The 27,620-nt window shown below is 35.7% G+C and overlaps 1 protein-coding gene across 1 annotated transcript in view; it reads right to left on the bottom strand.

Annotated features, from left to right (window-relative positions):
• LOC103812865 (histone deacetylase 9) overlaps positions 1-27,620 on the bottom strand; it is a 149,874-nt gene that overhangs the window by 72,600 nt on the left and 49,654 nt on the right. Inside the window, exons 9-10 of the mRNA XM_050970996.1 lie at positions 25,950-26,069; positions 25,534-25,631 (exon numbers count right to left, since the gene is read on the bottom strand). Of these exons, the coding sequence (XP_050826953.1) occupies positions 25,534-25,631; positions 25,950-26,069 (218 nt within the window). The remainder of the gene's footprint in view (positions 1-25,533; positions 25,632-25,949; positions 26,070-27,620) is intronic.

Here is a 27,620-nt window from a genome sequence, read left to right as displayed (position 1 = left end):
CGTTTATATTACTCTATCCCTGTTCTTCTTTTACACTCATTTTACTCAACAAAATAAAGGAAATCTGATAGACTTCTAAGACAGAGAAAATTAGATGTCAGCACTTAGAGATCAACTGAATTGAACGTGACTGGAAGGACTCAATTCACAAATAAAAGTACCAGACTTGTTCAGGGAGAATCATCAGGTAGGCTGTTTTAAAATGAGAAACACTCTCCTGCAAGAGGGTTACACATTTAACTTCAAGACTGAAGCCAAATAAAGGGTTGGAGAGAACTAAGGCTTAGGGAAATATGAAACCAAATATGACATGTTGAGAACAGGAATTTTTTACTGGTTTCAGAAGTATGAAAAATAATTTTTATCCATAAAATTCAAAGTGAAGAATTATCATCTAGAAAGAACCTTAAATCGTAAGGAATCAATGTCACAAATAAGAAGTTAAATAAAATACAAAAATAGTAAAAGAGTCTGCATTTAAAAAAATCTGAAACAAAACCCAAGATGATCAGAAGACTGTATCAACTCAATTAATAATAGTACAAAAGAATATATATTCCATTCATGGGCACAATGACAGAAAAAGGATATGGAAAAAAAGAAAAAATAAAATCTTTAAAAAAGAACTGCACACAACCACAGAGTTCAGGAATAACATGTTTCACTGTTTTTAGTTAGGGTTTTTTTAGTTGTTTTTTTTTTTTTTTTTGTTTGGTTTGGTTTTTTGTTTGTTTGGTTGAGGTTTTTTTGTCTTATGTTTTGTGGGTTTTTTTTTGCAAGGAAGGAATAATGAACAGCAAAGTGCTTAGAATCTCAGACTGAAAAACAAAATATGAAATTGCAGGTATACTGCAATGTGATTGAATATTTTCCTTAGGCTTCCATCAACTTTATGGAAACAACATTTCTCCTAGCAGATTCTATCTGACTTCTGCAAAAGAATTGCAGAGTCTTGTGCTCCTAGATCCATCATAACACTTTTAGTGGTGTATATGGAAGAAGCCTTTTATCTGTGCCAGGCATTTTTCAGCAGAAAGGCAATCCCACTCAGCCCAAAAGAGTCATAGTGACACATTGCTATTCCATTTGCCAATGCCCTCACACCAACTCTTCATGTTGTCAGGACCTCTGAAGAAGGACTGAGAAAAAGTCAAGGTGAAGTTTAGGATTTTACTGAAAAGCATCTATAAATTACATTTTGACATTTCTGAGTTGACCTTTCCCCAATGAAGTTATGTCCCTGTACTTCTCTGGAAAAACCGAAGTGCTCACACCTCCTTTAATAATTTTTGGATCCGCTTTGGAGTGATAAATTGGACAGTCTCCTCAATAGCATGAAACAAAAAATACTTTTTCTACCATATGCTACAGTAATAAAAAAGAAAGCTGTTTCTCATTATTGGCTGGTCCATCCTCATATAGTCAGTTGTCTTGGAAATGGAGATTGATTCTAACTTCAAGAAAATGTAAGAATGAACTGAATCACAGAGTTCCTTCTTTCAATGTCCATCTCAATTTACAGTGTTGGAACTAGCAACAAAACATCCCCAAGCACGATTTTCAGTTCTAGATTTATTTTTGTTGCACTTTTCTCTCAGAGTGAAAATCAAAACAATAACTTAGACTGGAAACTTCAATAAAATAATTGTGAAGTTTCAGAAAACATTGAAATAAATGTAAGTAAAATGTACATTTAAATCTACCTCACTTAAAAATAAAATAAAATAGTTCTTCCAGGTTTGATATCTAGATAACACAATATACAGGTATCACGTAATTAAGTTCAGTTCTTCAGTCTGTCTAGAAACTGGGCCTCTTACTGAGGTCAAAATATATTTAATAAAACATTAATTTTTCAAGTATTTTAGAAACCTTGTCAGGACTCCATAATCATTTCTCTCCTAAGGATCTGAATTTAGCCAACTTTAGTGTACTTACTGCAATTAAGTTACCATTACTTTAGGAAATACTTTTGTCATTTCTTTACTTGAAATTGTCACCAGATCCTGTAAACTGTTTGAGGGACTAATTAAGAGCAGCACTTTTCATGCTGCTACCTTTGAATTGCCAACAGTCTCCAAAACACTGAACAATAAGTTTTGGCAGTGAATTCTTCAATTTCAGTTGTCAGTCTAGATTTAGATATTTGGAATTTTATACCAGCTGAGAAATTTGGAATACTATCCTCATCCACTCTTCATTAAAATAACCTCTCCAACATGAAATTGCCAAACATGTCATAGGGAGATGTGCAATTACACTGAATAGGAGGAAGTTTTTATCATTGCTAATATATGGGAGGTGATCCAGTAGATTTTTAAGTTGTGACCCCCTCAAGTCAGGTTAGAAGATTCTTGGAACCTAAGCAAAAAGAATTTGTCAGCCTTTCAGCATGAACAGCTAAGGAAAAAATTACTTATTAAAATCTGTACTTTTTTGTACTGTGTTGCTGTAAGATAGTTCAGTCTTTGGAAGAAAAAATGGAATCCTAAGTTAGTATAATGTCAAGGGAATGTACAGAATGGCTGTTTATATAATCACTCAAGCTGCAGTTCTTTTCAACACTTTTTGACTTTTTTGAATTCATAAGACCAATCAAATAATATCTAAAGTCTAATTTTTGTTTTCTCACTTATTGGATACTTCAGGTCTTTTTCCTATCTTTTTTTTTAATCCAGCTCTGCACACCTCATGGATATTATTAGTCAAGTAGTCTTTCAATGAGTTCCCTCTAACATCAAATAAATAATTTGTATTTTTTATATTATTTACCCAAATTAGATTCGAAAAGATATTGAAGTGGCAAAAATATAATTTTAAATTTCATGTCATAGCTGTTAAATTGTTAACAATGTCTTTTATATCTTGAAACCTAAAAAATCTGAGCTTTTAATTGGAAATCGTTAAAATGAATTCCAACCTCAAACATTGAGTGTCATATTCTCTGACACTGGGAATACTGGCAACCTGTCAGTCCAAGTGAAAACCCAGTCAGGAAGGAAATAGTTACCTTTGAAGAGACTTGATTGTGAAATGAGAACTGGTAAATCTTACTTGCTACAATAAAAAGCCAGCTTTCCCATCACCTCATTGCAGTGCTTTTTTCACCAAGAAAAGGAATGATAGAGATGAGGAGTATCAAAGATAAAAGAATGATTAAAAATAAGCTCATCCTGCCAAGACTGATGCATTAATGTCCCTCTGGCTCTACTCCATTCTCTTTAAATTCCATTGAATCACCAAAGAACCTTAGTCAGATCATGAAAAAAAAAAAAAAGCTGTGACTAAACCAACATATTAGAAGCACTCTAGCTTGTAATCTAAGATCTTCTTTTAGCAGGATTGCTAACTATTGATTAATACAGGTCAAGAATGTTTAAAAAACCTACTGCAATTCTAGAATACTAAGCATTTCTATAATTCATGCAGATATTGTACAGTTAAAAAGCATGTAGAAGTGAAAGCCACTGTTATTTCAACAGCTACAGGGTACACATGCAACTTCCAATTTGTGTCTGTTTATAATTGCAAATAAATCAAAATCCTGATAAGAAATTTCTTCAGACTTCTGCTCACTTGAACAGCTCCTACATTATCATTCCATAAGTAAAAAATTCAATTAGATTTTTTTTTAATTCCCAATCCTAAATAATTGTAAATAAAGATTTACTATTGATGGACTGAAGATTATTAGATAATGAGAATTTGAGGAAAAAAATAGTGTTCCAGCTTTGCCTTTTGTTTAACTTGTTTTACATGCATTCTTGTTATCGATTCATGTTATACATGCATACTTAATATAGATTAAATTGTAGGCTCTTTCCATCTTTAAAAGGAAATATATATTAGCAAAGAATAGACCTCAATGAATTCAAAGTTTAGTTCAAATAAGCATGTACATTTTTTTATGTTTATTTCAATCTAATCTATGCAAGATTAGATTGAAATAAACCGATACTTTTAGAATATCCTGTTATAGAATCTCTGTTTCCAATGACAGGATGAAAAGATTCACAAAGTTCTGCCTTAATACACTTAAAACCATGTTAAAAGTTGTTTTTTTATTTTTATTACAGAGATGGTCTGAGACTAGAAGTTTCTTTCAGTGTTTTATTCAGAGGAGTTTCACCATGTCTCATGTAAATCATTGTAGTCTTGTCTCTCTCACTTCATTGGTTTTTTGGATTCCATCTGTTTTCTCTCATCTTTTCTTCTACTCTGCCTCATCTCAAGTCTCTTTCCACTCTGGTTTCTCTCATCTGCTCGTTCATTACTGTTAGTCCACCCCTCTATTATCCCCTTTACTTCCCAGTTATCTTAAAGAGGAGAGAACGTCTGGGACCCAAGAGCTTCATTCTGAGAAATGCTGACCACTTTAATTTCCTTTTTTGACCTGCAAGCTTTAATTGCTTTCCTTTTAACACAGTTTTAAGACTGTCCTGGCTGTCTTTACTGACCTAAGTATGTTACTTCTCTGAATGTTGTCTAAGGTACATTGTGATATTATTCCTGGAAGCATAAATTTCTACAGCACCCATTTGTGCTTTTCAGAGAAAACTGTAACTCCCTAGTGTCCTACCTGCTCACAGGTTAGCACAATTTTACCTACTTTACCAATGTCTGAAGGGAAACTCCACATATTTTATTTTTGCATCTTATTGTATCTGTTGAAGAATACTCATGAAATAAAAGTTAGACATGTATTTAAAACCTTTTACAATCACAAGTCAAAAATATACATTATTCCATCACTGAAAATGGCTTAACATGGAGGCTTAATACCCACAGCTGTCTTTGTGACAACATGAATGACACAACTCCCTGTTCGAAAGCAGAAATCTAGCCACTGCTGATCAGAGATAATCATTAATCCTTAAACTGAATTCAGTCAGAAACTTCCAGCTTGAAGCTATTTGTTTTCCTTATTAATAAAGGAAAACTCCCCACAAATATCCATAACAGTACAGTAAGTTACTGATCTTCCAGAAGTGAGCTTATGGTCTCACTTCCTTGGCCTTCATAATTTCTCACATTGTGCAATTTACCTTGCCATCTCTGTGGTCCATCTGAAGATGCAGTGCCAAAGGCACTTAGGAAAGACATCACCTCAGCATCAGGTCCCTCATTTCAAGGGTGCATTCAGCATAATTCACAGAATTACTTGCGCATTTCTATGTCTCAGACTTTGGAACACTGGCTGGATACTTAACTGAACTACCAACCCCAGCAAAGTCTCCTATGCTATGTCCTTTTCCCTTGGGACAGTTTCCACTTACTGTAAAAGTAATGTCTTCCAGTTGAACATTCCTGAAGCAGGAAAATCCCATTTATCATAGCACCTCTGCCCTTGTGCCAGCAGAGAATTGCATCAGTCAAAGCTTTCATTCCTCAAACTCTGCTTTTCTCCTCACGCCATCCAAGGAACTGTTCTCCCCCCCTCCCCAAAGCAGGGAAAACGAGAAACTCCCTACAAATCAGTGTCCTGCTGTGGAGGAAATTTCTGGAAACTCCAGAGACTTCTACAACTTCACAGAGGTTAGAAATGAGGTTTAGAGACATAGTTTGCATGTTGCTTAAGTACACTGTCTCTGTCTCTTTCCTATGATTGTAAAAGGCTTGAATCAGGGACTAGAGAAAGGATGATGACACATGTTAACTGATTTTATTTTAACAAATAAAAGTAGCAGTGTTACACCATGTCATTTCACACTCCATTACATATCAAACTCATTTTTGAAGACTACAACATTTAAAACTGAGATGTTTAATGTGGACCTCTGTCATGGTAAGAGCTGCTAGTGAAAGATGCAACTTGTTCTTCATACTTTCAGGGACACTCTGTTCTAAAGGCTGGAATCTGTGCCACAGCCAAAGCAGTGGTCATCTTTCAGTGAAACACCAGAGTCATGAAGCTGAGGGATTTGGGGCTGCTCTGTTCATAAGTAGGTACTCAAGACAGCATTTTTGGAAGGCAGCCACTGGAGCTTACTATATTACAGAATAAATCACACTGAAAAGATGCTCCCTGTCAAGTTGGAGATACTTTTAGAGAAGATCAGTTACAGAAACCATCATATTTATGTGACTATTTCTACCTTTGTTAGTGACACAAGCTTATTTCACATACACTGTAAGGTCCTAGATGAGTTCCCTGAAGATTTCGCACATATCACCGTACCACAGACTCAAATCAAGTGGAGAGGTCTCATTTTTTATAGTACAATGAAGTACAATTAAGGCATGATCTTCCTCTGACAGGTCTGAAATGATCTTCATCCCAGCTCCTTAGGGAGTGTGTTGAAATTTAGCCATTTAAAAGATCTCTAGCCAGTGTTTCAACTGCTCTGAACTCTCATAAATATTATCAGCTCTAAATTTCTGCAAAGGGTCCCTGCTGAGAGGCAGTCCCTTCAGGAGTATATAGTACAACCTGACTAAAACACAATCTCATCCCAGGTTCTTGTTCTCATGTATTTTGGTCTAAGTGCAGCCAACAATCCTGTCTGCAGATGGTGCAATCTAAGGATATAACAGGAAGTATACAACTGAAGTGGTAAACCTCCCACTTCATCAATAAACTGAAGGAGACACCTTGCCTAGGGATATGACTACAATCCATACTGCAGCTAGATGCAAAGATGTGTAGATTTGAAATGAGTCAATGTGGATAATGAAAAACTCTTGTCAGGGGGAGTTTGTACAAGCTATTTCATACTGCTAAGAAAAGGGAATTTATGTCAGCACAGTATGTTTGCCTCTACAAAGCTTCTTCCAGCCTGAAAGATTAGTTCTGGGGACAGACAAATTACTTACCATGTGTGTGTTTACGTTTTGCCGCTGTTCAATAAAGACAAAATCAATCAGCATGAGAATTCTTCAGATGTTGCATAGGTAGCTTAAAGCTGGACTAGACACATTTACACTTTCTTTGCAGGTATAGAAGAATGATCATGCTCTGAAACACTGGCTTAGAATATTCCTAACCATATATGGATAAAACCATGCTTAACTGAATTTTCCCTCAAGTATGTAAATAAATATTAACTAGAATAGAGATACATTTAACCAGGAACAGCATCCAAATCCAGACGCCGACAGCTAACAATATACTGTAGAAATCTCTATGGGAGCTGAAGGTCTAAACTCCCACTGAGTTGCATGGAGGCAAAGGATTCAGTTCAGTTACCTACATGAAAATATCTAGTGGCTTTTGGGAATTTGGGGAACCCTTCCTGGCCACCTGCACAGTGTCCCAGAGATCCTTTGCTATAGCTGTCAGCCACAGCAGTAAACCTCAGGTCCTCCAGTGCACCTCCTGTGGCACAACTTGTAAGGTTTTACAAACTGAATCAAGGTCCTAGTCAGTATAGACTGTGAAATCTAGGAAGTTACTCAGAAAACCAATGCATATCCCTGGTTTAGGGGGAGCCACACAGCTGTCTCATCTGGGCTGACCCAACTGAGCTGTATCACCCAGAGCTGCACAGTGGGAAAGCAGACACCTTGCTGACATGCAGACACCTACATTGCAGGGATACAGCTGGATTTCCGATTTTGATCCTGAATTTCTCTCAGTTTATATAGTAGTTTTTAGCCATAACCCAGTGCGAAATGAGAAGCCAAAAATCACAATTTCTTCAATATTATTCAGTCATTTAAGCTAAAAGCTCCCACAGAGAAACCATTCTAGGAAGCCTTCCATTAACACTATTCTCCATTTGGTCTTAGGGAACAAGGCCAGAGGAGTCCTGGGTAGAGAGCAGAGGAACTCAAGCTTCTTTTTTTTCAAATATAAATTCATCTCTCTTCATGATCAGAGCAGAAAGGACATAGGGAAGTGAATCAGATCTGTGTAATCAAATTTTTGAAATATATGGCTGCGTTCCACACTTTCCTTTAGGGTACTAATGCAAATTATTTCTACACAGCAGGATGAACCTTCTGTTTCCTCTCAAAAAGTTTGTACATTGCTACTTTTCAGTGCAAAAGTCGTAGTCTGATCTGGGGAGCTAATACTATTATACTAACTAATAACAATAATTATCTAGAGTTTACTAAGAATAACAGTTTTCATAAACAGTATGGACAATACAGGACTTAGCACTTCATTAATTACATAGTCTTCATACAACCTGATATGCCACAAATTGTAGTTACACAATAGATTCCATTAAATAAAAATATATGTGTTTTTTTCGATTAAGTTTTGTAAATTATTAGTTGATTTTTTAAGATATCTAGAATAAGATTGATTACTAATTGAAAGTAATGCTTCATGTTACAGTTAGAATTGAATTTCACTCCTGAAAAAAGACTTAAAGCACAACAATAAATAGAATACAATGGGAAGTCTTTTAAATTTTTAAAGAAACATTGAATTTGTGCATATTTTCCTGTGCTTTATTACAACACTATCAAGCAGTGCAGTTATTTCAAAATAATGTACATATGAATTAAATTAAGGAAACTGAGCTATTAGGAGAAAATATGCAACTAAAACCACTCAGTTTTTCTTAATGCTATATCTGACCTTGTTAACAAGCAGGTGCAAGACTTCACACTATAACCAAGAACAATAAAGAAGCATGCTGTCCTCATTTTTCCTCTAATTGTCCTTTTCTCTAAATCATGTTAGCTCCCATTGGTTTTATGCGATATTCACCAGTATTACCTTTTGTTCTTTTCAAGTTTCTTGTAGTCATGGAAATAGGAGTACAATCCTTTGATCTCTCACATCACACAAAAGTAATCAATGAGAATATAGCATATGCCACAGTATGAGAAACGTATCCCAGTTGAATTCCTTAGTCAAAAGAATTATGTACCTATGGCATCCTCTGTGAAAGTTCTCTGCAGTGAATTATTCCTACTGTTGTTAACTGAGTACAGCAATGAAAAGGCACTGTCAGAGAGCCACATGTATATACCTAAGGCAGGTAATGTTCTTATTAAGTTTCTCTATTCTTTACCAGGGTAAAAGATGTCTAAAAGCCATCTATAATTATATAAGCAGTTATAGCAGCTAGCATACAAATAAATGCTTTTTATGGCATTTATCTTCAAGTTACCCTCTTGTTATCAAAGAATGTAAAAAACCAGGTAATGAACAACAGAACACAGCCCTGCCAAAATGTGTGTCGTGCCGTTGCATCTAAAAGTGACTTACTGAACCCAAGTGGTTCAATTTACCTCTTCTTTACACATTCTAAAATGATACAAAGGAAGAATAATGAGAAGCAGAATCAAACTCTACTTTTAAATCTTAGAAGGGAAGCAGATGGATTTTCTATCTGAAAACATTTACAGGATAGCAGATGGGTACATACAAGGATGACATCTAACAGTCATTTTTTAAAGATCTCTCATTTTAAAGATGCAGCAAATTCAGAGAAGTAGTGAAAGTAATAAAACCCAAAATTTACTCTTTGCCCAGCCAGTGATTTCCTGTGTGGTCTATACAGTGTTTGAAAAATACACAACAGAACACCATTACATCAGACAATGGCTACTTTATGAACATTTTTGTTAGAATTCCTTTTATTAAATTGCAGATTTAAAAGTAATTGTTAGCAAGGTGGAAATTATGAAACTGCACAGTCCCCAGTTCCCCACATTAAAAAAAAAAAAAAGACCCTTTTTACTAATAAGCATTGTACTACCTTAAAAACATGATTGGAAACTTTGAAAATAAGTGATTTAAGCATTCAGGGAATTTTTTCCTGCAATAAAATGCTTCCTCAGTCACTATCCCCTGCTTGATTTACACCATCCACATAAGCTTAACTTTACAAAGTTTGTGGGCAGATGTGCAAAGGTCAAATTAAATCACCAGTAGATTTGATAATTTTATTTATTTTATTGAAAAGATCATTAGGCATATGTGCAAGGTATCCACTAAATCACTAATAGATCACCTAATCTCACTTCTGCCAGTCAAAAAGTCTTTTTCAATATACTATAATATTATTATACCATCATATATGATCCCCTCAATCACATTAGCCTCTCTAAAATGTGATTGCAGCTGCAAGTACAGTCAGACAAGGATCATGATTTATAATGATGGCTATGATTAATAGTCCAAACTACCTCTTAGAAAGAACAGTTCCAAAAAGGACAATTGTGTCTTGTCTTTTACATTATAAAAAATGAGAGCAAACAAAATCTTATGTTTAATAAAGATCAGAATGTCTGCCCATCTGGAAATATTGCTTATAGGAACCCTCATCCTCTCCCACTATGATACTTACACCACTGTTTTCTCACAAAACAATCTTTTGTATTAGAAGGGAAATTATTGTTTTCCAATAATTGTGATGAATTATGATGATTTCAAAAGTTATTTTCTCAGCTCAGAAAGAGATTCATTAGTGCTAATAAAATACACATCAAGATATAACCAGCTCCCTGTGATGCTGGCTACGAGTTTAACAGGTTAAAATTTCACAAAATGATGATAAAAATATTAAAACCTGCTGCTTCTCTTTAAAGCATATAACCAATTTGCCATTTTGCTAACATAAAACATATTAAAGTGACAGACCATATGAAAGAGAAGAAAAATAAGAAGCCTTCAGGGTTCTTAAATATGAGTCCTTTGTGTAAAAAATTTTTGATACATACGCATACAATTTATTTTTTTAACAAATATTATATACTTATATTATTTAGAAATATATTTATAAATCTAAATAATATATTTAGATTATTTATAAAATAACACAAGGTGGAACTGTCTCAATCTTTAGAAGCCTTCGTTAAGAAAAAGAGTTGCCTTTAAGGAAAGGGCGGTATACTCTGTGGAATGTATGATTCTAATTTTTGTGAAAGATCCCCAGACATTTTCAAGATTTAAGAAAAACAGAAACACTAGTTCCATGAAAATAAACATAAAACCAAGCAAAATTTCATAAAAAATATAAAAAAAAAATCCAAAATAAAATCTCACAGAATAACTGTATAGATATTAACAGGACTGATTTTTCAGTCCTTTTTAATTTGCCTTCTGAGCTCATTGAAAAAAAATGCTTCTTATCTTGATCTGAACTATGGTCCCTAGAAACTAGAAACTAATTTTCATCGATATTTCTTTTATTAAGTGCTAGTGTTGGTAATATGGGATCTGGCACAAATCGACCAATATTACACGCTTTCATTAGTCTCGGGAGGCCCAATCCTGCAAACATGAGTGCACACGTGTAACTTTACTCTGGCTAGTAGCCTAACTGACTTATTAATGAGTTAATATGTAAATACATTCATTTAGGCAGTTGCAGGCTCTGTCCCAGGTTTCCTGACAGCAGTGTTCCCAGGCACCTCGGTGGCCCCAGACTATGGACCCTGAAGCCTGAGAGACAACTCTCTTGCTACAGGGTGTCTACATCTAAAAACCAATTCATGCACAGAAGTTCAGCTTCTTCTTTTTCCAGCAGCACCACCAGCTGGAGCAGCTAAAGAGATTAGGACCAAATTCTGAAAGCAATTATCCTGAAGAGAATAATTCACAACTAACATTGCTAAAACACCTCAATTGTTGCTTGCCCCAACAGTGCTTCACAGGAGCTTTTCTGTTTTTGGAGAGCCCTTACAAGGTACCCTGAAGATATCAGGCTGGCTGTAAGGACTCAGTTCCGTAGGGTGTCAGCTCTGCAAACACACCATAGGGGTTTCCTCACTTATGCCCACTTCAAAGAAGCATTAAGAACAATTTCTCTTTATTACAGTTTTTAACTAGATTTCTTCCCCCTGTGATGATTAATTAGGCGTTTGTTACAATTTGCTTTCTTTCCACCTCTAAGAATAAATGTACCCTTCTGCTAATCAGACACAAACAAAATGTTTTGAAAAGTAATCACTTGCTAAAAAAAATGGAAATTGGGCTTCTGTGTTGTGAGGAATGTACACACATAGCACAGTGAAATTTAACACGGGTAAATGATCTGACTACCTCAAAGTGAAGTTTCTGCCTTCCTACAGTGGCCTTTCACCCTGCCCTTTCCTCCAATCTGAGGAGAGCTGATGTTGATGGAACATATAATGGCTCCTTTCCTGTGTAGTAAAGTCAGCAATAAAGCTCAGTAATTAAGGTGACTGGGGAGGCCCAGCCCAGCAGGCTAGTGGTGTGGCGAACACTTTCAGAACTTCAAACAATATCAAAGTCACTGAAAAACGGGCCTAGTTCAGGACTGGTTTGAATTAAGCCTCACTTCCACACGCACTTTTCAAATCCAAGCTCAAACAAGAAAGCCAAGGCCTTCTGGATTTCATTAGAGCCAATTATCTTATCTGTTTCATCTCAGGCCTGACCCTAAGGCTGGCAAACAGCTATTCAGTGCATTTGTGTGGTTGTTTGAGAAAGCCTCCAGCCAGCCAATGGCCTGAGGAACCTCTAATTAAAACACAGTTGCCCCCTGCCTCTAGTGATTAAATATTTTCAAGCTTTTGTAAATAATTTTTCCATTCTTTGCCCCAAGCCTCAGAGGTCCAATACATGCAGTAATTTATTTAGTTTGTCAAAGAATACTGCTGGAAATAAAACTATAATAGAAACTTAGGAAACTCTTATATCTTGCCTAACTTCTGCAAGTGACATTCTACAAACTTGCACAACATATCTACTGTTTCTTATGTAATTAAGCCTTAATAACCTCATTGTGTTTGAAGCTATACAGTGTACAACAGGCCCTACATTTTGTTGATAAGCACCGTGTTTCCTCAGATGTCAACAAGATACGTATGCTCATGGGCTTCGTGAGATCACAGATGCTGCAGATGTGATGCTGAGAGATATCTGTGCTTCTGAGATGGATGGACTCTTCTGAGAGGCTGCATCACACTTCAAAAGCCTGTTTGGGAAGGACTGAATCCTACCAGCAGCATAGTTTTGGAACTGAAGAACAGCTCCAGAATACAGATCCATGTCACCATGTCCCAAATAAATTCTAGTAACTAAAATCTGCATGAAAGACATCTGAGCTAGAGGACTTACTCTCTCCATCTCCCTTTCTCAAACCCTGAGAAGACACTGCCTTTTGCACGAGATCAGAGAACCTGATTCTAGCTTAGTTCCAGCCTTGGTACCACAACGTGCTCCACCTCAAGTCATCCTGTGCCTCACGTGTGGCCAATGTCACCAGTATTGAGCGTGTGCATCTCTCATGCAACATGCAATGTGATGGGGAGAGGAACAACTTATATCTCCCAAACTAACCTCTTAACTCCTTACATCTTACTAATATTCTTAACAACAAACACATTTATATCAGTAAAATGCATTGGAGGTACTGTCATGAAGCAAAGCCAGTCTCATAAAACACTGCACGGAATGAATAAAAAGATGGCTCATGTCTATGTATTCTATAGAGACTTCGGGCAAAACAGGCAGAAGCTGTACATGCCAGAAAAATAGAAGCAGTCGTAGCAGTACAGGAATTAATTCACTGTCCAGTTTTGTGTGAGATGATATAGCAAAAGAGAAATGTAATAAAATATTTCAAGGAAGTTAATGAACCAGTCTTGTAGCTGTTTATGAGAATACCCTACAAGTATGAACTTTATGACACAAAAAATCAAAAAACCTGTACCTGGTATCATATGGAAAATGAAATTCATAAGAGCATTCTGAGAATGACACTGCAATAATAAACAAAATGGCTGAAACTTAGATATCACTTTAGGTGGTTGAATGGTAATACATTCTGTATTTCAAAGACATGCTACAGAAAGAATTTGCAAAATTTAGACATTGCTGTGTTGTGACTTCCAACAGAGAAGGTCAAAGGTTACTAAAGAACTTGCCTGACTGACAGGCAGAAAAATGGTTTTGCCTATAGAGAGTGGCAGCAGTAATGGCTTGGGGATAAAAGTTTGGTAAAGTTGAGTTTCAAAAAAATGCAGATTTCCTCAATTAATACATAATAAAGTTACTATAAAATTTCATGATACAGAGGAAACATACCTGGAATGGAGAAGCCATTGGCCAACAAACAATAATTCAATTTGCATTGTGGACAAACTGCCCTGCAGAAAACCATAAAGTAAGAGAAGATACCAAGACCAAAAGCAGAATGGCATGGAATAACTGAAGAAAGATCAAGGAGGCAAATATTGATTCTTCCAAAAGACAAATTAAAGGAGATGCTCTATATTCAAGTGTGGGTGGAGGACAGGGACTATCAAGCATGGAAGTCAGGGAAAGATGAATTTACAAGAAAAGTATCGTAGGGATAGATAAAGGTGGATGACACACAGGCTAGGAAAAATGAGGGTAAAATATAGTCTCTGAGCTTTGGGTCTAGGAGGGATTTATGTTAAGAATGGTTTCAGAGGAAGACTGAGATGCTCTTTTGGTGGAGGTCTAGAATCAGAGGAAAAACAGCAATATGTACACTTAATGGTCTTGGGAATAGAGAGGGAGAAAGTAGAGAGGGAGATGGAGAGCTTAGCAGTACTTCTTCTTTATAATGAATCATGATTGTATTACAAGGTACAAGAGTCTTTTGTGTGGGGAATGAGAGGTTAAATAGACAAATAAGGGAAGAGAAAAGCTTATGTCCCAGGTAGATCAGTAAATGAAAGAGCATGAGGGCCTGGTAACATGAAAAAGAGTTTTGAGAAAACTCAGATGCCTCTGAGCATCTGAGAAAAACAGATGAGGAGCAACTTTGTGATCAGAGGCATATGGCAGAACTGTGGGAAGAAAAGGGATGTTACAGATGCTATGGAGAACTTGATGAATGATCAAATTACGACTCCAGGAGGGAAATGTGAAAATGGGAAGAAGGGTGGAGAAGAGGAAAAGGGAGTATTAGCAATCTTGGAAAATTATACTGCTTGGTACTATTGGAAATGAATTTCCAGCCTTTGGATTTTTCTGGTCTCTTTCAATCTACTACATTCCAAGTACTTAAAATCCCAAATTTGCTTTGTAAGTTGACAGAAGACAGAATAAAAAATTCTGTGTTTTTTCATCAAGTTTTTACATAGAGGCCAATGACTGAACTTAACACAGAGCAAATCAAAACTGACTGAAGAACACTCATCTATGTCATGGTTTTAGTTTAAGGAGCAGTTAATACTTAGCAGTGGCCCATCTGATGGAACAGAATGACAATGAAATCACTGCTTTTTTGATTAGTTAGGAAATTAAAGGATCTTCAAGCTATTATAAACTCCGCATTTCTTTTGCTGTGTTTGCAGTTTCTAATAAGAATTACACTGATAATGATGAGCAATTTTTAATTTTTTTTTATTAAAAAAAAGGCAAATGATCACATTAAATTGTAATTTTCAGATGCAGAGGGAATCAGTTTCCACAGCGAGTTTATCACACATAAAGTGAAGCACATGAGGAACGAAAAATCCCTGTGACAGGAATTGAAGCACTTTCTGAAGTTTAACAATATATTCTTAGTAATACATTCTTCATCTGTAAACATCTTGATTGAAGATGGAGGAAGGTTAGACTGGATAGGGTGGTGATTAGCTCCCACTCTCCTACTAGTCTAGGAATTCAGAACTAGAAGACTAACTTTTTTGAGAAATGTCCTTTTTTTTACTAAAACATAATCCTTTTGTATATTTGCATCTCCTTGATATTATTCAGAGGGAGACTTCTTTTAAGCATGAGGGGAAAAAACCCCAAGCCCCAAACATTGCAAATAATCCAACAGCAAAGGCATAAATTTCAAATGTGATGAGGTCAGGTCCAATCCTCTGATTTGTAGCAATGGGGGACAACAAACTGTCTTCACTCTTTCACAGTGTCACAGAATCATCAGGATGGAAGAGAACTTCAAGATCAGCTTGTCCAACTGTCATCCCCACACCACCTTAACTACCCCAAACCATATCCCCAAGTGTCACTTCCAGACACCTCTTGAACACTTCCAGAGACAGTGACCCTACTGCCTCCCTGGGCAAATTATTACAATGCCAAACCACTCATTAAGTGATTTTTTTCCTCCCTAATCTCTAATCTGAACCTCCCCTGGTGCAATTTAAGGCCAAATCCAATCCCAAACCACTGGGATTTTTCACTTAAAATTTTCTAGCTTCCTAGAAGTGATGTCCTCACCAAAAGGTTAGACATGAACATTGTCATAAAAGGGTTTGAAACACAAACACTTAGTTGTTTTCTTGGAAACTTCCAATTGTTTTGGTTTTGTTCCAGTGTAGAAGAAAAGTCACATGTCATAACCACGGACAGTTGCTGCTTACTGGAAGTGCTGTCTTTAGTCATCTTTTCTTTAGTAATGCACTCCCTGAACAGGAGGGACACAGCACCAGAGTCCTGTCAACTTACTGACAGTGAGAAAAAGAACCAAATAATCTGCATCATCCCTTCAGCTCTCTTCCTTCTATCTTCTGATAAGCATGTACAGTCCTTGCATGACAGAGGAGAAATGCATCCCAAACATAGCTATTTTACACCTGGTTTATCCTGCACTGCAATTTGTTTGCTTTCATTTTCCTTTTTTTTTTTTTTTTTTTAATAAATTACCAATCTTGGTAACCTTATTTTCACAGCTGATATAAATATCACTGAAAGGCTTGTGGTAGGTAAGCATATGAATCAGCTCATAAGATCCTTTAAAAGCTTACTTTGTTTCAAGGCATAGCAACTCATGAAACTGCTTATATAAAATCTTAAAGATTTGACTGTTTAATTAGGTAAAATGTAGTCACAGTATTATTTAAGATAAAATCCTGCCACATTTATTCCATGAAAAGCCTCTGATTTTGCAGTCTTTTAACAATTATTTTTGTGAGAAGCTACTATTTTGTGTAAGTAACAGCTCTGTATCTTGGCTATGAATTATGGTGTTATGTACAACTGAGGTCTGCATAAATTAATTACACTAATGATCAATTGCCTTCTAAATCGTAACCTTACTACATGTGATCACAGGATAAAGACCCACTTTGCCTGAATGAAAATATACACAATGGTAAGTCACTCTACAAATAAGCATTTTTCTTATACTGCTTGTAAAATTAATGTCTCAGAGCTTGAAGTCTGATGGATTCCCTCACACTGGGTAATGACTTACTATCCAAGAAGCTGCACTGATTTAATGGATTACTGATGGCCCAAGTAGTACTGCTAATACCACATAATAATTGAGCCATAGACCTCCCTGAACTTATTCATTAGACATCTATTTTTGAGACATTTATGTTTTCATAGTTTCAAACATCTCTCCACAGGACTAAAGGCTGACTTCAAAAAGTAATTAAATACTTGGAGTTAGGGCTCCAACAATATCCAGTAACAAGAATCCTCATAAGATCTTGCAGCACTGAGCACAATGCTATTTAGCATGTCACAATTTTATAATCTGACGCTTGCCAGATTTTTTCTATTTTTCTTTAGAATTTCTTCAGCTTTATTTTCTAGAATATTTTTTCAATGAAAAATGCTTGTTCCTTTTGTGCAATTATTGTATAGTTAAAGTGTAGCACAGACACACAAAATTATTGGGATAAAAAATATATCTCCAAGGAATTATTTGTGCAAAAGCATGAGAACATCTATAAGCACAGACATGCCCTGGAGGTACTCACACAAACTAACACTGAGACACAGGTGTGTGAACACACCAACCTCACAATACTTCTTTGCAATCCTGCTTACATTTGAAAGCAGCAAAATAAAAACTCCCATTTCTTTGTCTTCTTTAAGTATTAAAAGAAGAATAGTGGAGATCTTATTAGCTAAGCTAGCTAAAGAAAGCATGAATAAGAACTGTGTAGCTGAAAGGCCTCTGTTTCTGCTGTTCTTGAAACAACACTTCTGTCTGATTCTGGATAATAGGCTTTTAATAAAAATATCCACCAAAGGAAAACAATTAAACAATACATAAAGCACCAGGGTGCAATCTAGTGGTTCTGTTACAGTCTGGAGCTGTTCCAGCAGAGAACATGTGGACATTTTTTACAGGCTGCAGTGTAGTTCTCAAAAGTTATTATAAAGCAACAAAATTTAAATTGGGACTGGACATCTATTCAATTACTCAGTGTTGCTGTAGGACTTTTAATTCTGATCTGAAATTTATCTTCATGTAAAGACCACAGATATTTTGATTTTTAGGGTAAAAGCATCATATCGACTCTTATTGCTGTTTAATTTCTTCCAGGATGTTTTTGGTGATATTTCTCAACTTTTCCATCAAATTATTTGACAATATGGCAATTCTTTATCTGCACACCTCTATTCTTTCAACTTTCTGGCTTAACAAAAACTGGAAAATAGTTATATTGGAAAAGAGTTCAGATACCTTCCAGTACTTTGAAACTACAGACCATGAATGGCTTGGAGTTTTAATCAAATAGTTTTTAACCTGAAGCACATAAACCTGACACATGCCATATTTTATTATCCTTTCTCCTACACCCCCTACTCTGCCATGTCAATAAAAGAAACTGTGCATCTGTAGAAAAGTAAGCCAACACTAATTAATTTCCGTAATGAACGGTTTCACTTTTGTAGTTCCAGTGAATTAAAGGAGCACCACATACAGTTTTAAAAATCCCAGTACAGTAAAGGTGAAAATTTAGGGTATTCAGTCAGAAGAAGTTAGATTTTCCAAATAAAAGTAAAGAAGTAGGAAGAAAAAGAGGTTGCAGGTTATAAACACTGTTCCCAGTTTGAGTTTTATGGTGAACTTTGAAGTATAACAAAATGCTGAAAAGCTGTTTATACCACTGTTTCAAATGCTTTTAACTCTGCTTCTCCATTTCCTAAAGACTCAATACTCAAAACATTTGTCAAGAAAAGAAAAAAGCTTTAAAATTTACCTTCATTACCACACTCAAAAAAGAATTCTAAAGTCACAAATCATCAGGACTATTGAATGTTTACATATGAAACTTATACTCAAAGCAGATTTAAAAATTATTCCAAGCAGACTTCTACCTTCTTCAAACTTCTTCAAAAGAAACTGCTCAGGCACTCCTAAGTTATCTTTCTACAGCTGATGATACATCTTTATTTGAATTCTCCTAAGACATTTTCTATGACAGAAGGGAAAAGAGAAATATCTCTGGTTGAAATGAGCATCTTTTAAAGAAGTGACAAGATCAGAAATTAAAAAATGATTGAAACTCTAACTTATACCTGCAGAATGCTATGGGGTGTCTGGAAGCAAACCATATACATTCATTCAGAAACCATTGTTTAGATTTCCTAGAGCTTCCATGACTGTGTTCTATTCAGCCACATTTTTCTTCCTAAATGCATTGCCTTTGACAATGCAGAAGGACTGTGGGTAACAAGCAGTCTCAATAATGTCCACCTGCATTTGGGTAAATCATTATCTGCCTGTCATACACTACTCAGAGATTCTGCCTTCCTCTTTATACAGTAAAATTCTGAATGTATTTCTGCCAACAATTAGACAAGAGAAATAACTATAGTTGAGATAACTTTTAGCTGTTATTACAAACCAATATATTGAGAAATAAATTATTAGCTTCCATTAGTAAACATAAGGATGGCATTTGGCTAATTCTGAGGCTATTGTGAATAGAGTTCACTGATAACACATTAGGTTAAAGTCCTGAAGATGTTACTGGAGTTTACTTCTCCTTCTTTCATTGATGTATGAAGCTGAGTAGCTAACTTGGGTTTTTTTTAATTCCTCCCATGTTTTTTGTCTATCTCTTTGAAGAGATATCAAACATTATCAAACATTTGAATCAGAAACTTAGTCTTATTGTAGTTTTTAGACCTCATCTAGTATAATATAGCCTCAGCATCAGCCTCTGGAAATTACAGTCATAAAAAATGAATAGCATTAATAATCATTGATTAAAAGAACTTTATACTCAAAATCTATTGGTGGAATTCATTAAACATCACAATACAGCACTGTACTATGATTCACTTTCAATAGTTAGGTACAGCTAGGAAAAAATGCTGATTTTTGTCTTCTACATTATTTTGTTATGTTTATCAGAAACCAAGGTTTCTACTCAGAGAGTTACACAACATTGCAGAGCAGTGATGCCAAAGAAAGCCATAATAATATTCAAAATCATATAAATCAGTGGTTCGCCCTCATGTGGTGTATTTAGCTCATTTCCAGAAAATAGCCAAGCCTCAGCAATGAGCAATTAAAGTGATTTGGCAACTGGATACATTTCTAAGTGAAGAGAGATTGAAAAAGACCAGAAATACTGTATTTTGAGAGAAGAAAAATAGGAAAGGACATTACACAGATCATACAAATGTATTTAAAATAATAAATGTGGATAGGGAAGAATGTGAGTTTCATCTACAGATGTAATACATGAACAAATGGACATTTAATGAAAGTGGAAGACTAGTGATTTGAGCTAAAACAAAGAATTTTTGTTTTTCAGACACACATACTTAAAACCATGAAATTCAATACCACCAGGATAAATGAAACTTCTAAAAGATACCTCAAATTCCTTAGTCAACAAGAAAGTTTTAAAAGTAAAATTTATAGGAAAATTAAATTAATAAATAAAATACATGCTAAGTATACTTCTGCTAAAAACATAAGGCCTATATAGCAATATAGTGTTCTTCTTGGCGTTTATGAGTTAAATTCTAATGTAAATAGTAAAGAAAAACTATAGTCAATATCTATGCTGGAACAGAGTTAACAAGGACAATATATATGAAAACATCAAAAGTACTTTTATAGAGTTTTTAATCTGACATGTCAAAATTAAATGTCATGAGATTTGGTAATGCAAAACTATGGAAAAAACCAAATTGTATACATCAATGCAGTATTTCAAATGAACATAATTGTGCCCTGTATGGCCACAAGATGACAAGGAATATTTTTGTTAATATTTCTGAGCACAGACTAGAATACAGCCAGTTACAAACATACTGATTTTCTCCCAAAACAACCACTAAAGACTGCAAGACAGCATGAAGATTTTCTGCACATCTTTGTTTTCTTCCATTTTTACATTTTAACACAAGTAATTTCAACCACTATTTCATTTTGAACTTTGTTTAAAATTATATTTTGGGGTAATTACAAATGTATTTTAAATTAAATCATGGATATAGCTCATCCTTAACTCTACCTTATTGCCACCTATTTCTTTTGAATTTGCTCCCCTTCTTAAACTAAAATCACACATATGACTGCTAAACGATAATATTATCATGAGCTATTGCTAATCATTACAAGGATCACACACACATACATGTTTCATTTTATGCAAGCTTTTATGGCCAGGTTCATTAATATGCTGTGCTGTTTCATGCTGCTCTGGAGTGGTGCAAAACAGCCAGAGCATACTGGCTGGATCAGCTAAATTTACAACTGCTTTGTTGAATAAAAGCAGTGCAAAGCAGTTGGGAGGCACAGCCCAATTTCCTTCTGTCTCTTGCTTGTCCTTTGCTCTTGTGAGCACTCTCATTTGTTTGCACCACCTCCTGCATCTTCTGTGTTGCATCCTGGAGAAACACATCTCCCCGTCCCCTGCAACCTCCAAGTACACACAGAGACATATGTGCATGTACAGCACAGACCTGAGCCTCTTTCTGCTGCCTGCTTTACTGAGCACATCTGGTGCAATGTGGAGCTTATGAAAATAATTATTTGAACATTACTAGTCAACCATTGCTCTTATTTTTTTTTTTCTAGAACTGTTGGCAGAAGAGAGTGGATTACATCCTCATAAACTCGAGTGTAAAATCATCCTCCTAGAAAACAGCCACCATATCCTCTGGCTTTCAAAGAGATTAAAGCAAATTTAACCTGAATAGGTGGAAGTAAATGATGAAACAAATTCTCTAGAGGGATACTTCAGAGCTTAAAAATAATGGAAAAGAGCTGTGCATTTTTATTATCTTAGGAGAAAAGAAGAGATGCCTGTCCTTTAGAAAACTGTCATTATTTCAAGGATATTTTTGTAGCTAGGCCAGTTCCTTAACTATGGTAAACATCAAACAACACTTTTCTGGCAAAATTAAAGGCATAGTGATTTGATTACTACAATTATTTTCCATTCTACAGAAAGTTCTCTATCCTACATTTTCTACCACTTCCGTGTAGTTAACACATGCAAACTTATTTTCTCAGTAGAAATAAGAAAGAAAACATCTTTTATAAATGAATGAGCAGTCTTCATCTTCAAACTGGCTACAACCACTTCAATTTGATTTTGCAAAAGAAAGAGTTAGTTCAAAAATATAATAAACTTTTCATGTAGTGCTGAAATCAAAATGGCAGACACAAACCAGCACCCTAATTTTTCCTGTTCCCCCCACAGTCCCAGTGCAGCCACTCACTCAGCGTGCCTTTGAAGTGATTACTCTGTGCTCAAATTTTTCTTCATTTTCACACATGAAAATTGCTTTTTCCTGAAGAAATGAAAATATTTTGTCAAACAGTTTGGATGAAGACTGAGGTAGAATATTATTCAGTCCTAAAAAGATTTACATAAAATAGATTTATCTAGTTATTTATGCAATGGGAAATAATTAGTATTCTGCTACCTGCATGTATATAGTTATGTGTGTAAATGCTTCTAAAAATATATTCTGACCTAGAAACTGATATCAAGTACATCCTCATATATAATACCTGGTTATGAGCTGAACTCTAGAGAGATAAAAAAAAGCCTTGGTCTCTTTTTCTAGAGACACTATCATTTAGAAGGATCTCTGCTGTGAAATTGGACAGTCAATCAAGTAATAACAAACTACCTAGTGTCAAGACTGATTACACTTCAAATATGTGCTTGGCACAATTCTAGGATGAAATTAGGGCCCTGCTGGTAAGAAAGTGAAAGCTGTGTGCACTATCTGGAGAGTTTTAGATTATTTTAATGCAAATTTCTCAGGTCCTGAGAACTCAAAGGTTTAGGCTCTGGAATGAGTAGGAAGCCTTGGTTTCTCTCCAAACAGGCTCCACCCATCTGCAAACTTACACCTTGGTTACACTGGAGAGGACCTTCACCAGTATCCTCTCCTGCCTTCACTAGGGAATGAATACTGCCCAACCTCTCTGTCTATTGGAAGGTATATAGAGAAAATATCTCCATTTTTACCCTATTTTTCTCTTAAGATTGATGATGTCCAAAATTTGCCCCACAACTTAGTCTGTCCATAAAAGCATGTAATCTAATATAAAGAACCAAATCATGTTTTTCTATCTCTGAAATTTATTTATTTTCTTAAAGACTGACTCGTTGTAGACAGAAACTCCAGAAGAACAGCTGATTTGTTGGGAGAACATGGCAACCCTTCTATTGATTTTCTGGACTTTTCTGGACTTTTGCCAGTCTCACAATTCTGTTCTGGACGAAAAATTAGGCTACATCATGTGTGATGTTTTGGATAATAATCAAAGATAAATTCTGGCCCATGGATAAAGTGTCTCTTTACTAGGAGCTGTAAATTTACCTATCACTCAGACCAGATCTACAGAAACAGCTATCTGGTCTATCCTAAGTAATTCACAAATTTTTGTATCCACCCTTCTAAGTTGCATGCTGTTTACTTCAATGATCCCCATTCAAAACTGTCATACCAGTCATACTAAATCCATGTCAGCAAGACCTACAGAGGGCACAAAGCCTGTGATCAGGTCAAAAGGGGCTGAGAGTGTAGGGAAACATTTCCTGTTGCTGCTTGGAGAAAAACATTCACATTCATTACAACATTAATCACAAAGTGAAATGGATGCATTTAAAATAGCAACATTAAATTTTTCATCAGCAGCAATTTTTTTCAAAAAGGAGATTTTACACTTACATTTGAATTTATTTGCCTTAAAAAATATAATTAAGTTTATATCTGCATATGATTAGTCAGAGTGCAGTAAGTTGCACAAATTTTATTTTCATGAATAGTCCTGCTTTGCTTGGAACAGAGACTGAAAATCCCTCTAACTCTGAAGCAGAGTGATAGGCATAGCAGCAATACTAGCTTCTCCAAACAATTTACTAGTGGGCCTTATAATAGAACTGTGAAGTACATATTTGTAAATGCACTATTAAGCCCAGGTATTTTTCATCAGGACAGCAGGGGTACCAATTATGGTTACAGTCTCATCATGTGAGTCTTCTGTTGAATAAACTGGGACCACCATTCTCTGCATCGTTTGATGGCCACATTACCTATATCATGAATGGGATGGTTTGGATCCAAACCAAGAATGTTGGGGTGGAAATACCAGATATATTAGTATCAGACACTAATACCAGTGATTTGAACCATTCAGTTCCTTGACTTATGTAAAAATCTCATGGAAGCATAAGGAAATATCTTGGAAAGAGCTTGAGGCACTACTGATTGCAGAAAATTTGGAGCCTGACACCATTTGTTTAGACTCTTTTTAGATACAGACAAATACAAATAAAATTAAAACTTTTTCCACAACAGTGGGATAACATGAATGTGTAAGGCTATTTCTCTGACCAGGGCTTAGACTGATTTCAGGTGTGTTATTAGAAACTCTGCATATTATTTCATGGGCTGCTCAGAAGTTCTTTGGAAAAAAACTAAAAAACACACACACAAAAACTCCAACAAACAAAACAAGAGTTTAATGGGTTTTTGTGGTGTATTTTCTATAGAGTATAGTCAAAAACTGTATATGGTAATTGCACTACTTCAAACTAAATGTCTTGAAAGACATTAGAGATACACATTGGTTTTCTCATTGCCTTTCTTGCATATAATTCTTTTTTAAGTGAAACTCCTTTTCAGAGGTGTAGCATTTGCCCAAATTTGAAAGATGAACTCTCCACCTTCCCTGAACTTCACTAAACTCTTCCACTGGATTGTTTTACAGTGAAAGGAAATGGTGTACCTAAGACAGGACACTGAAACTCTAAAAAATAGTGTTTTGGATTGTTCTTATCTCCTCTGGTCCCATGAAAATAAGACTTACTAGATAATGAAGCATCACCTGTGAAGGAATAAAATTTCATTTCTGAATGAGCTATTGAGACTATTCAAAGAGTGAGCAAGGAGAAATACAGCATTCAACATTTCCTATCATTCTTATTGCAGTACATCAAAATTATTTACTTTGATTTAATAACACTTTACTGCAATTTTTAGAAAAAAACATAACGGTCAAATCTGTGAGCATCATAATGAGTCTTTTAAGTGAATGAAGAACACTGGATTTAGACCATACTTCATATTGCTTTTTGTCTGCTCTACTGGCACGTAACTGTGATAAATGTGAATGTGAGAAGTAATTTTTTTCTGCCTAGTAAAAATATTTACATTTAAATGTTATAGGTAGAGAAGTAAGCAAGCTCAAAGTAATTTTACTGGTATGGCATAATATTGAAAACACAAGTGACCAATTAAATAATTAGGAATTTTTTTGTTGATTCTGCATGGATGATCACAACTATTAAATGACCCATTTTTAAATTTACTGAAGTCTCATATACAGGGATTCCAGGATTAATTTATTTTCACCATGGATTATTTTCCTGACTTTCAATATAACATTAGCTCTTATTCATGTACTTTTGTTCTACAAACAGTTTTCAAGACTCTTAAATGGTACCAACCTGAATGCTGTGAGATACTCAACATCACCCATAGGAGGATCCAAGCCACCTGTCCAAGCAATATTTATGTTATAGCCTTCACCAGGGCCACTTCCAACCTGAAAAAAAGAAATACAATGCCAAAAAGAGAGAAAAAAGAGGAAAAATGAGGAGGAAAAGAGAAAGGGGAGAACAAAAAATGTCTCAAACGTGCATTAGAAACAAACATCAAACAACATGTCAGATCAGCCTTGTTTGACAAGGACTGCTCTGGGTTATGCACTTGTTCTCCACTAGTCCCCTGCTCCCAGTAGACAATTTGGTAATCTGGTGTAATTTAAAGAACCAGCGAAGGACAAGAAAATTAGGGGTAATCATGCAATGCAATTACCTGAAAGATACAAATAAAAATGGGACTCTAAAGAAATAAACCTAACCTCATTTGGGGCTCCACTGCCGGGGAAGAAGTTGCCTTCATCATAGCGATGGAGGGAAACATACAGGATGCTGGGGTCAGCATAAAAAGCCTGCTGTGTACCGTTGCCATGGTGAACATCCTAAAGGAGAAAGAAAACAGATGACAAATGTAATAATGTCCAACTCAGTGTAGAGAGCTCAGTTCTGCTTTCTTTTACACCCCCCTCCTTCTCTCTCTCTCTCAGTTTCTCTCCCTCTCCCTTGCCCTCCTTTTGTCTTTCCCTTTCCCCCTCCCTTCACCACCCCATACTTCCTGAACTTTCAGGCAAATTACTCTTTAATGCACTCATTTTTTAAACTGGCTTCTAAAAATCAGGAAACCATAGCGAGCGTGCCCTGGAGACTCCAGATGAGCAGTCATTGAGAAATCCCAGTCCTTTTGTACAATTAGATATTTATACACCGGCTCTTTGTACTCCTTGCCTCAGTGATGGAATCTAGCATCCTGTTTTATGGAGGAATTTTATGACTTATTAACTGCCAACAGTTCATAACCCCTCAGGCTTAATTAACTAGCCTCATTGGCCTCTGAAGAAAGACTAATGTTTAAACTACAAACTAGTATTTTGCAGAAGGATCTATGGTTTACAGAGCTTTTTCACAATTCTTGACAGAACACTAAACATAAGAGTATTCATTGATTTGCCAAGTTCCACTATTGAGGTCAAAGGCTCTGCGACCAGCTGAGTAAATTGGCTTTCTTGAAACATTCAGTTCTGTTCAGTCCCTCAGCAGTTAGATCCACATCAAAAGAGATGCCAGATGCAGAAAGGACTTCATACTTCATTTTTGCAAAATCATGACGGCAACAGTTGAAGACATAGGAATATGATCTCATTAGCTATTAAATCATCTGGCAGATAGGATGGTGCCTTCCACAATCAAGGAGTGACCTTGGTCAGTCTCCATATTTCAAACATTATATAATGACAGTGAATAAAATTCTGTCTTTAAATAAAAGGCTGACAAAGAAATGCTGACAGTATATCTATAAAACAAAGGCTGATGATGCAGACATTTCCTCTATTTTTAGTTTGTTTTCACAGTTCACTACTATTCTGTGTGGTTAGACACACAAGAATTTAACAAGTGAAACTGGAAAATCCACTTGCATTTCAGTAAAAGAAAAGTTAAAAAAAAATTTCTTCAATGACATTTCTAAGAAGCTGAAAAGTTACAGATATTTTTTATTTTCCTCCTTTAAGCCACCCCTTTGAAATTTCTCGTTTAGAGAATTAAGGGGGGCAAAGTATGCTGAATGGCAACACTGTCACTGTCACCCAGTCTGTATTTATTTTACAAATGTTATGAAGTCTAAATCCAATTTAGTGTCCGTGAAACAGAAGTCATATTCTCCTCACTATGCCTGCTCCAGGAGGGCTCAAGTTGTACCTCAAGGTGTGCACTGCCAATAGCACAGCAAGCACTGAACATTGCTTGTCCTCCTTGCCAGCTGAAGCAGCCCATGAGTTTCATCCACATTGTTCAGAACTCTCTACATTCAGTGAGTCCTACTTGTACTGCATTGTGCTTGACTTGGACCTCCTCTGGGACCTCTGTAGGGCAGTATTTTAAGAGTTTCTTTTCTATGTTGAAAGTGCTTGAAACAACATGAGGATAGAGTTACAGCC

This window comes from Serinus canaria, chromosome 2, assembly GCF_022539315.1.
Source record: "Serinus canaria isolate serCan28SL12 chromosome 2, serCan2020, whole genome shotgun sequence".
In the NCBI taxonomy this organism is placed as follows: domain Eukaryota; kingdom Metazoa; phylum Chordata; class Aves; order Passeriformes; family Fringillidae; genus Serinus; species Serinus canaria.
Note: the sequence above shows the minus strand (reverse complement) of the source record. Positions and strands in the feature narration are given on the sequence as shown.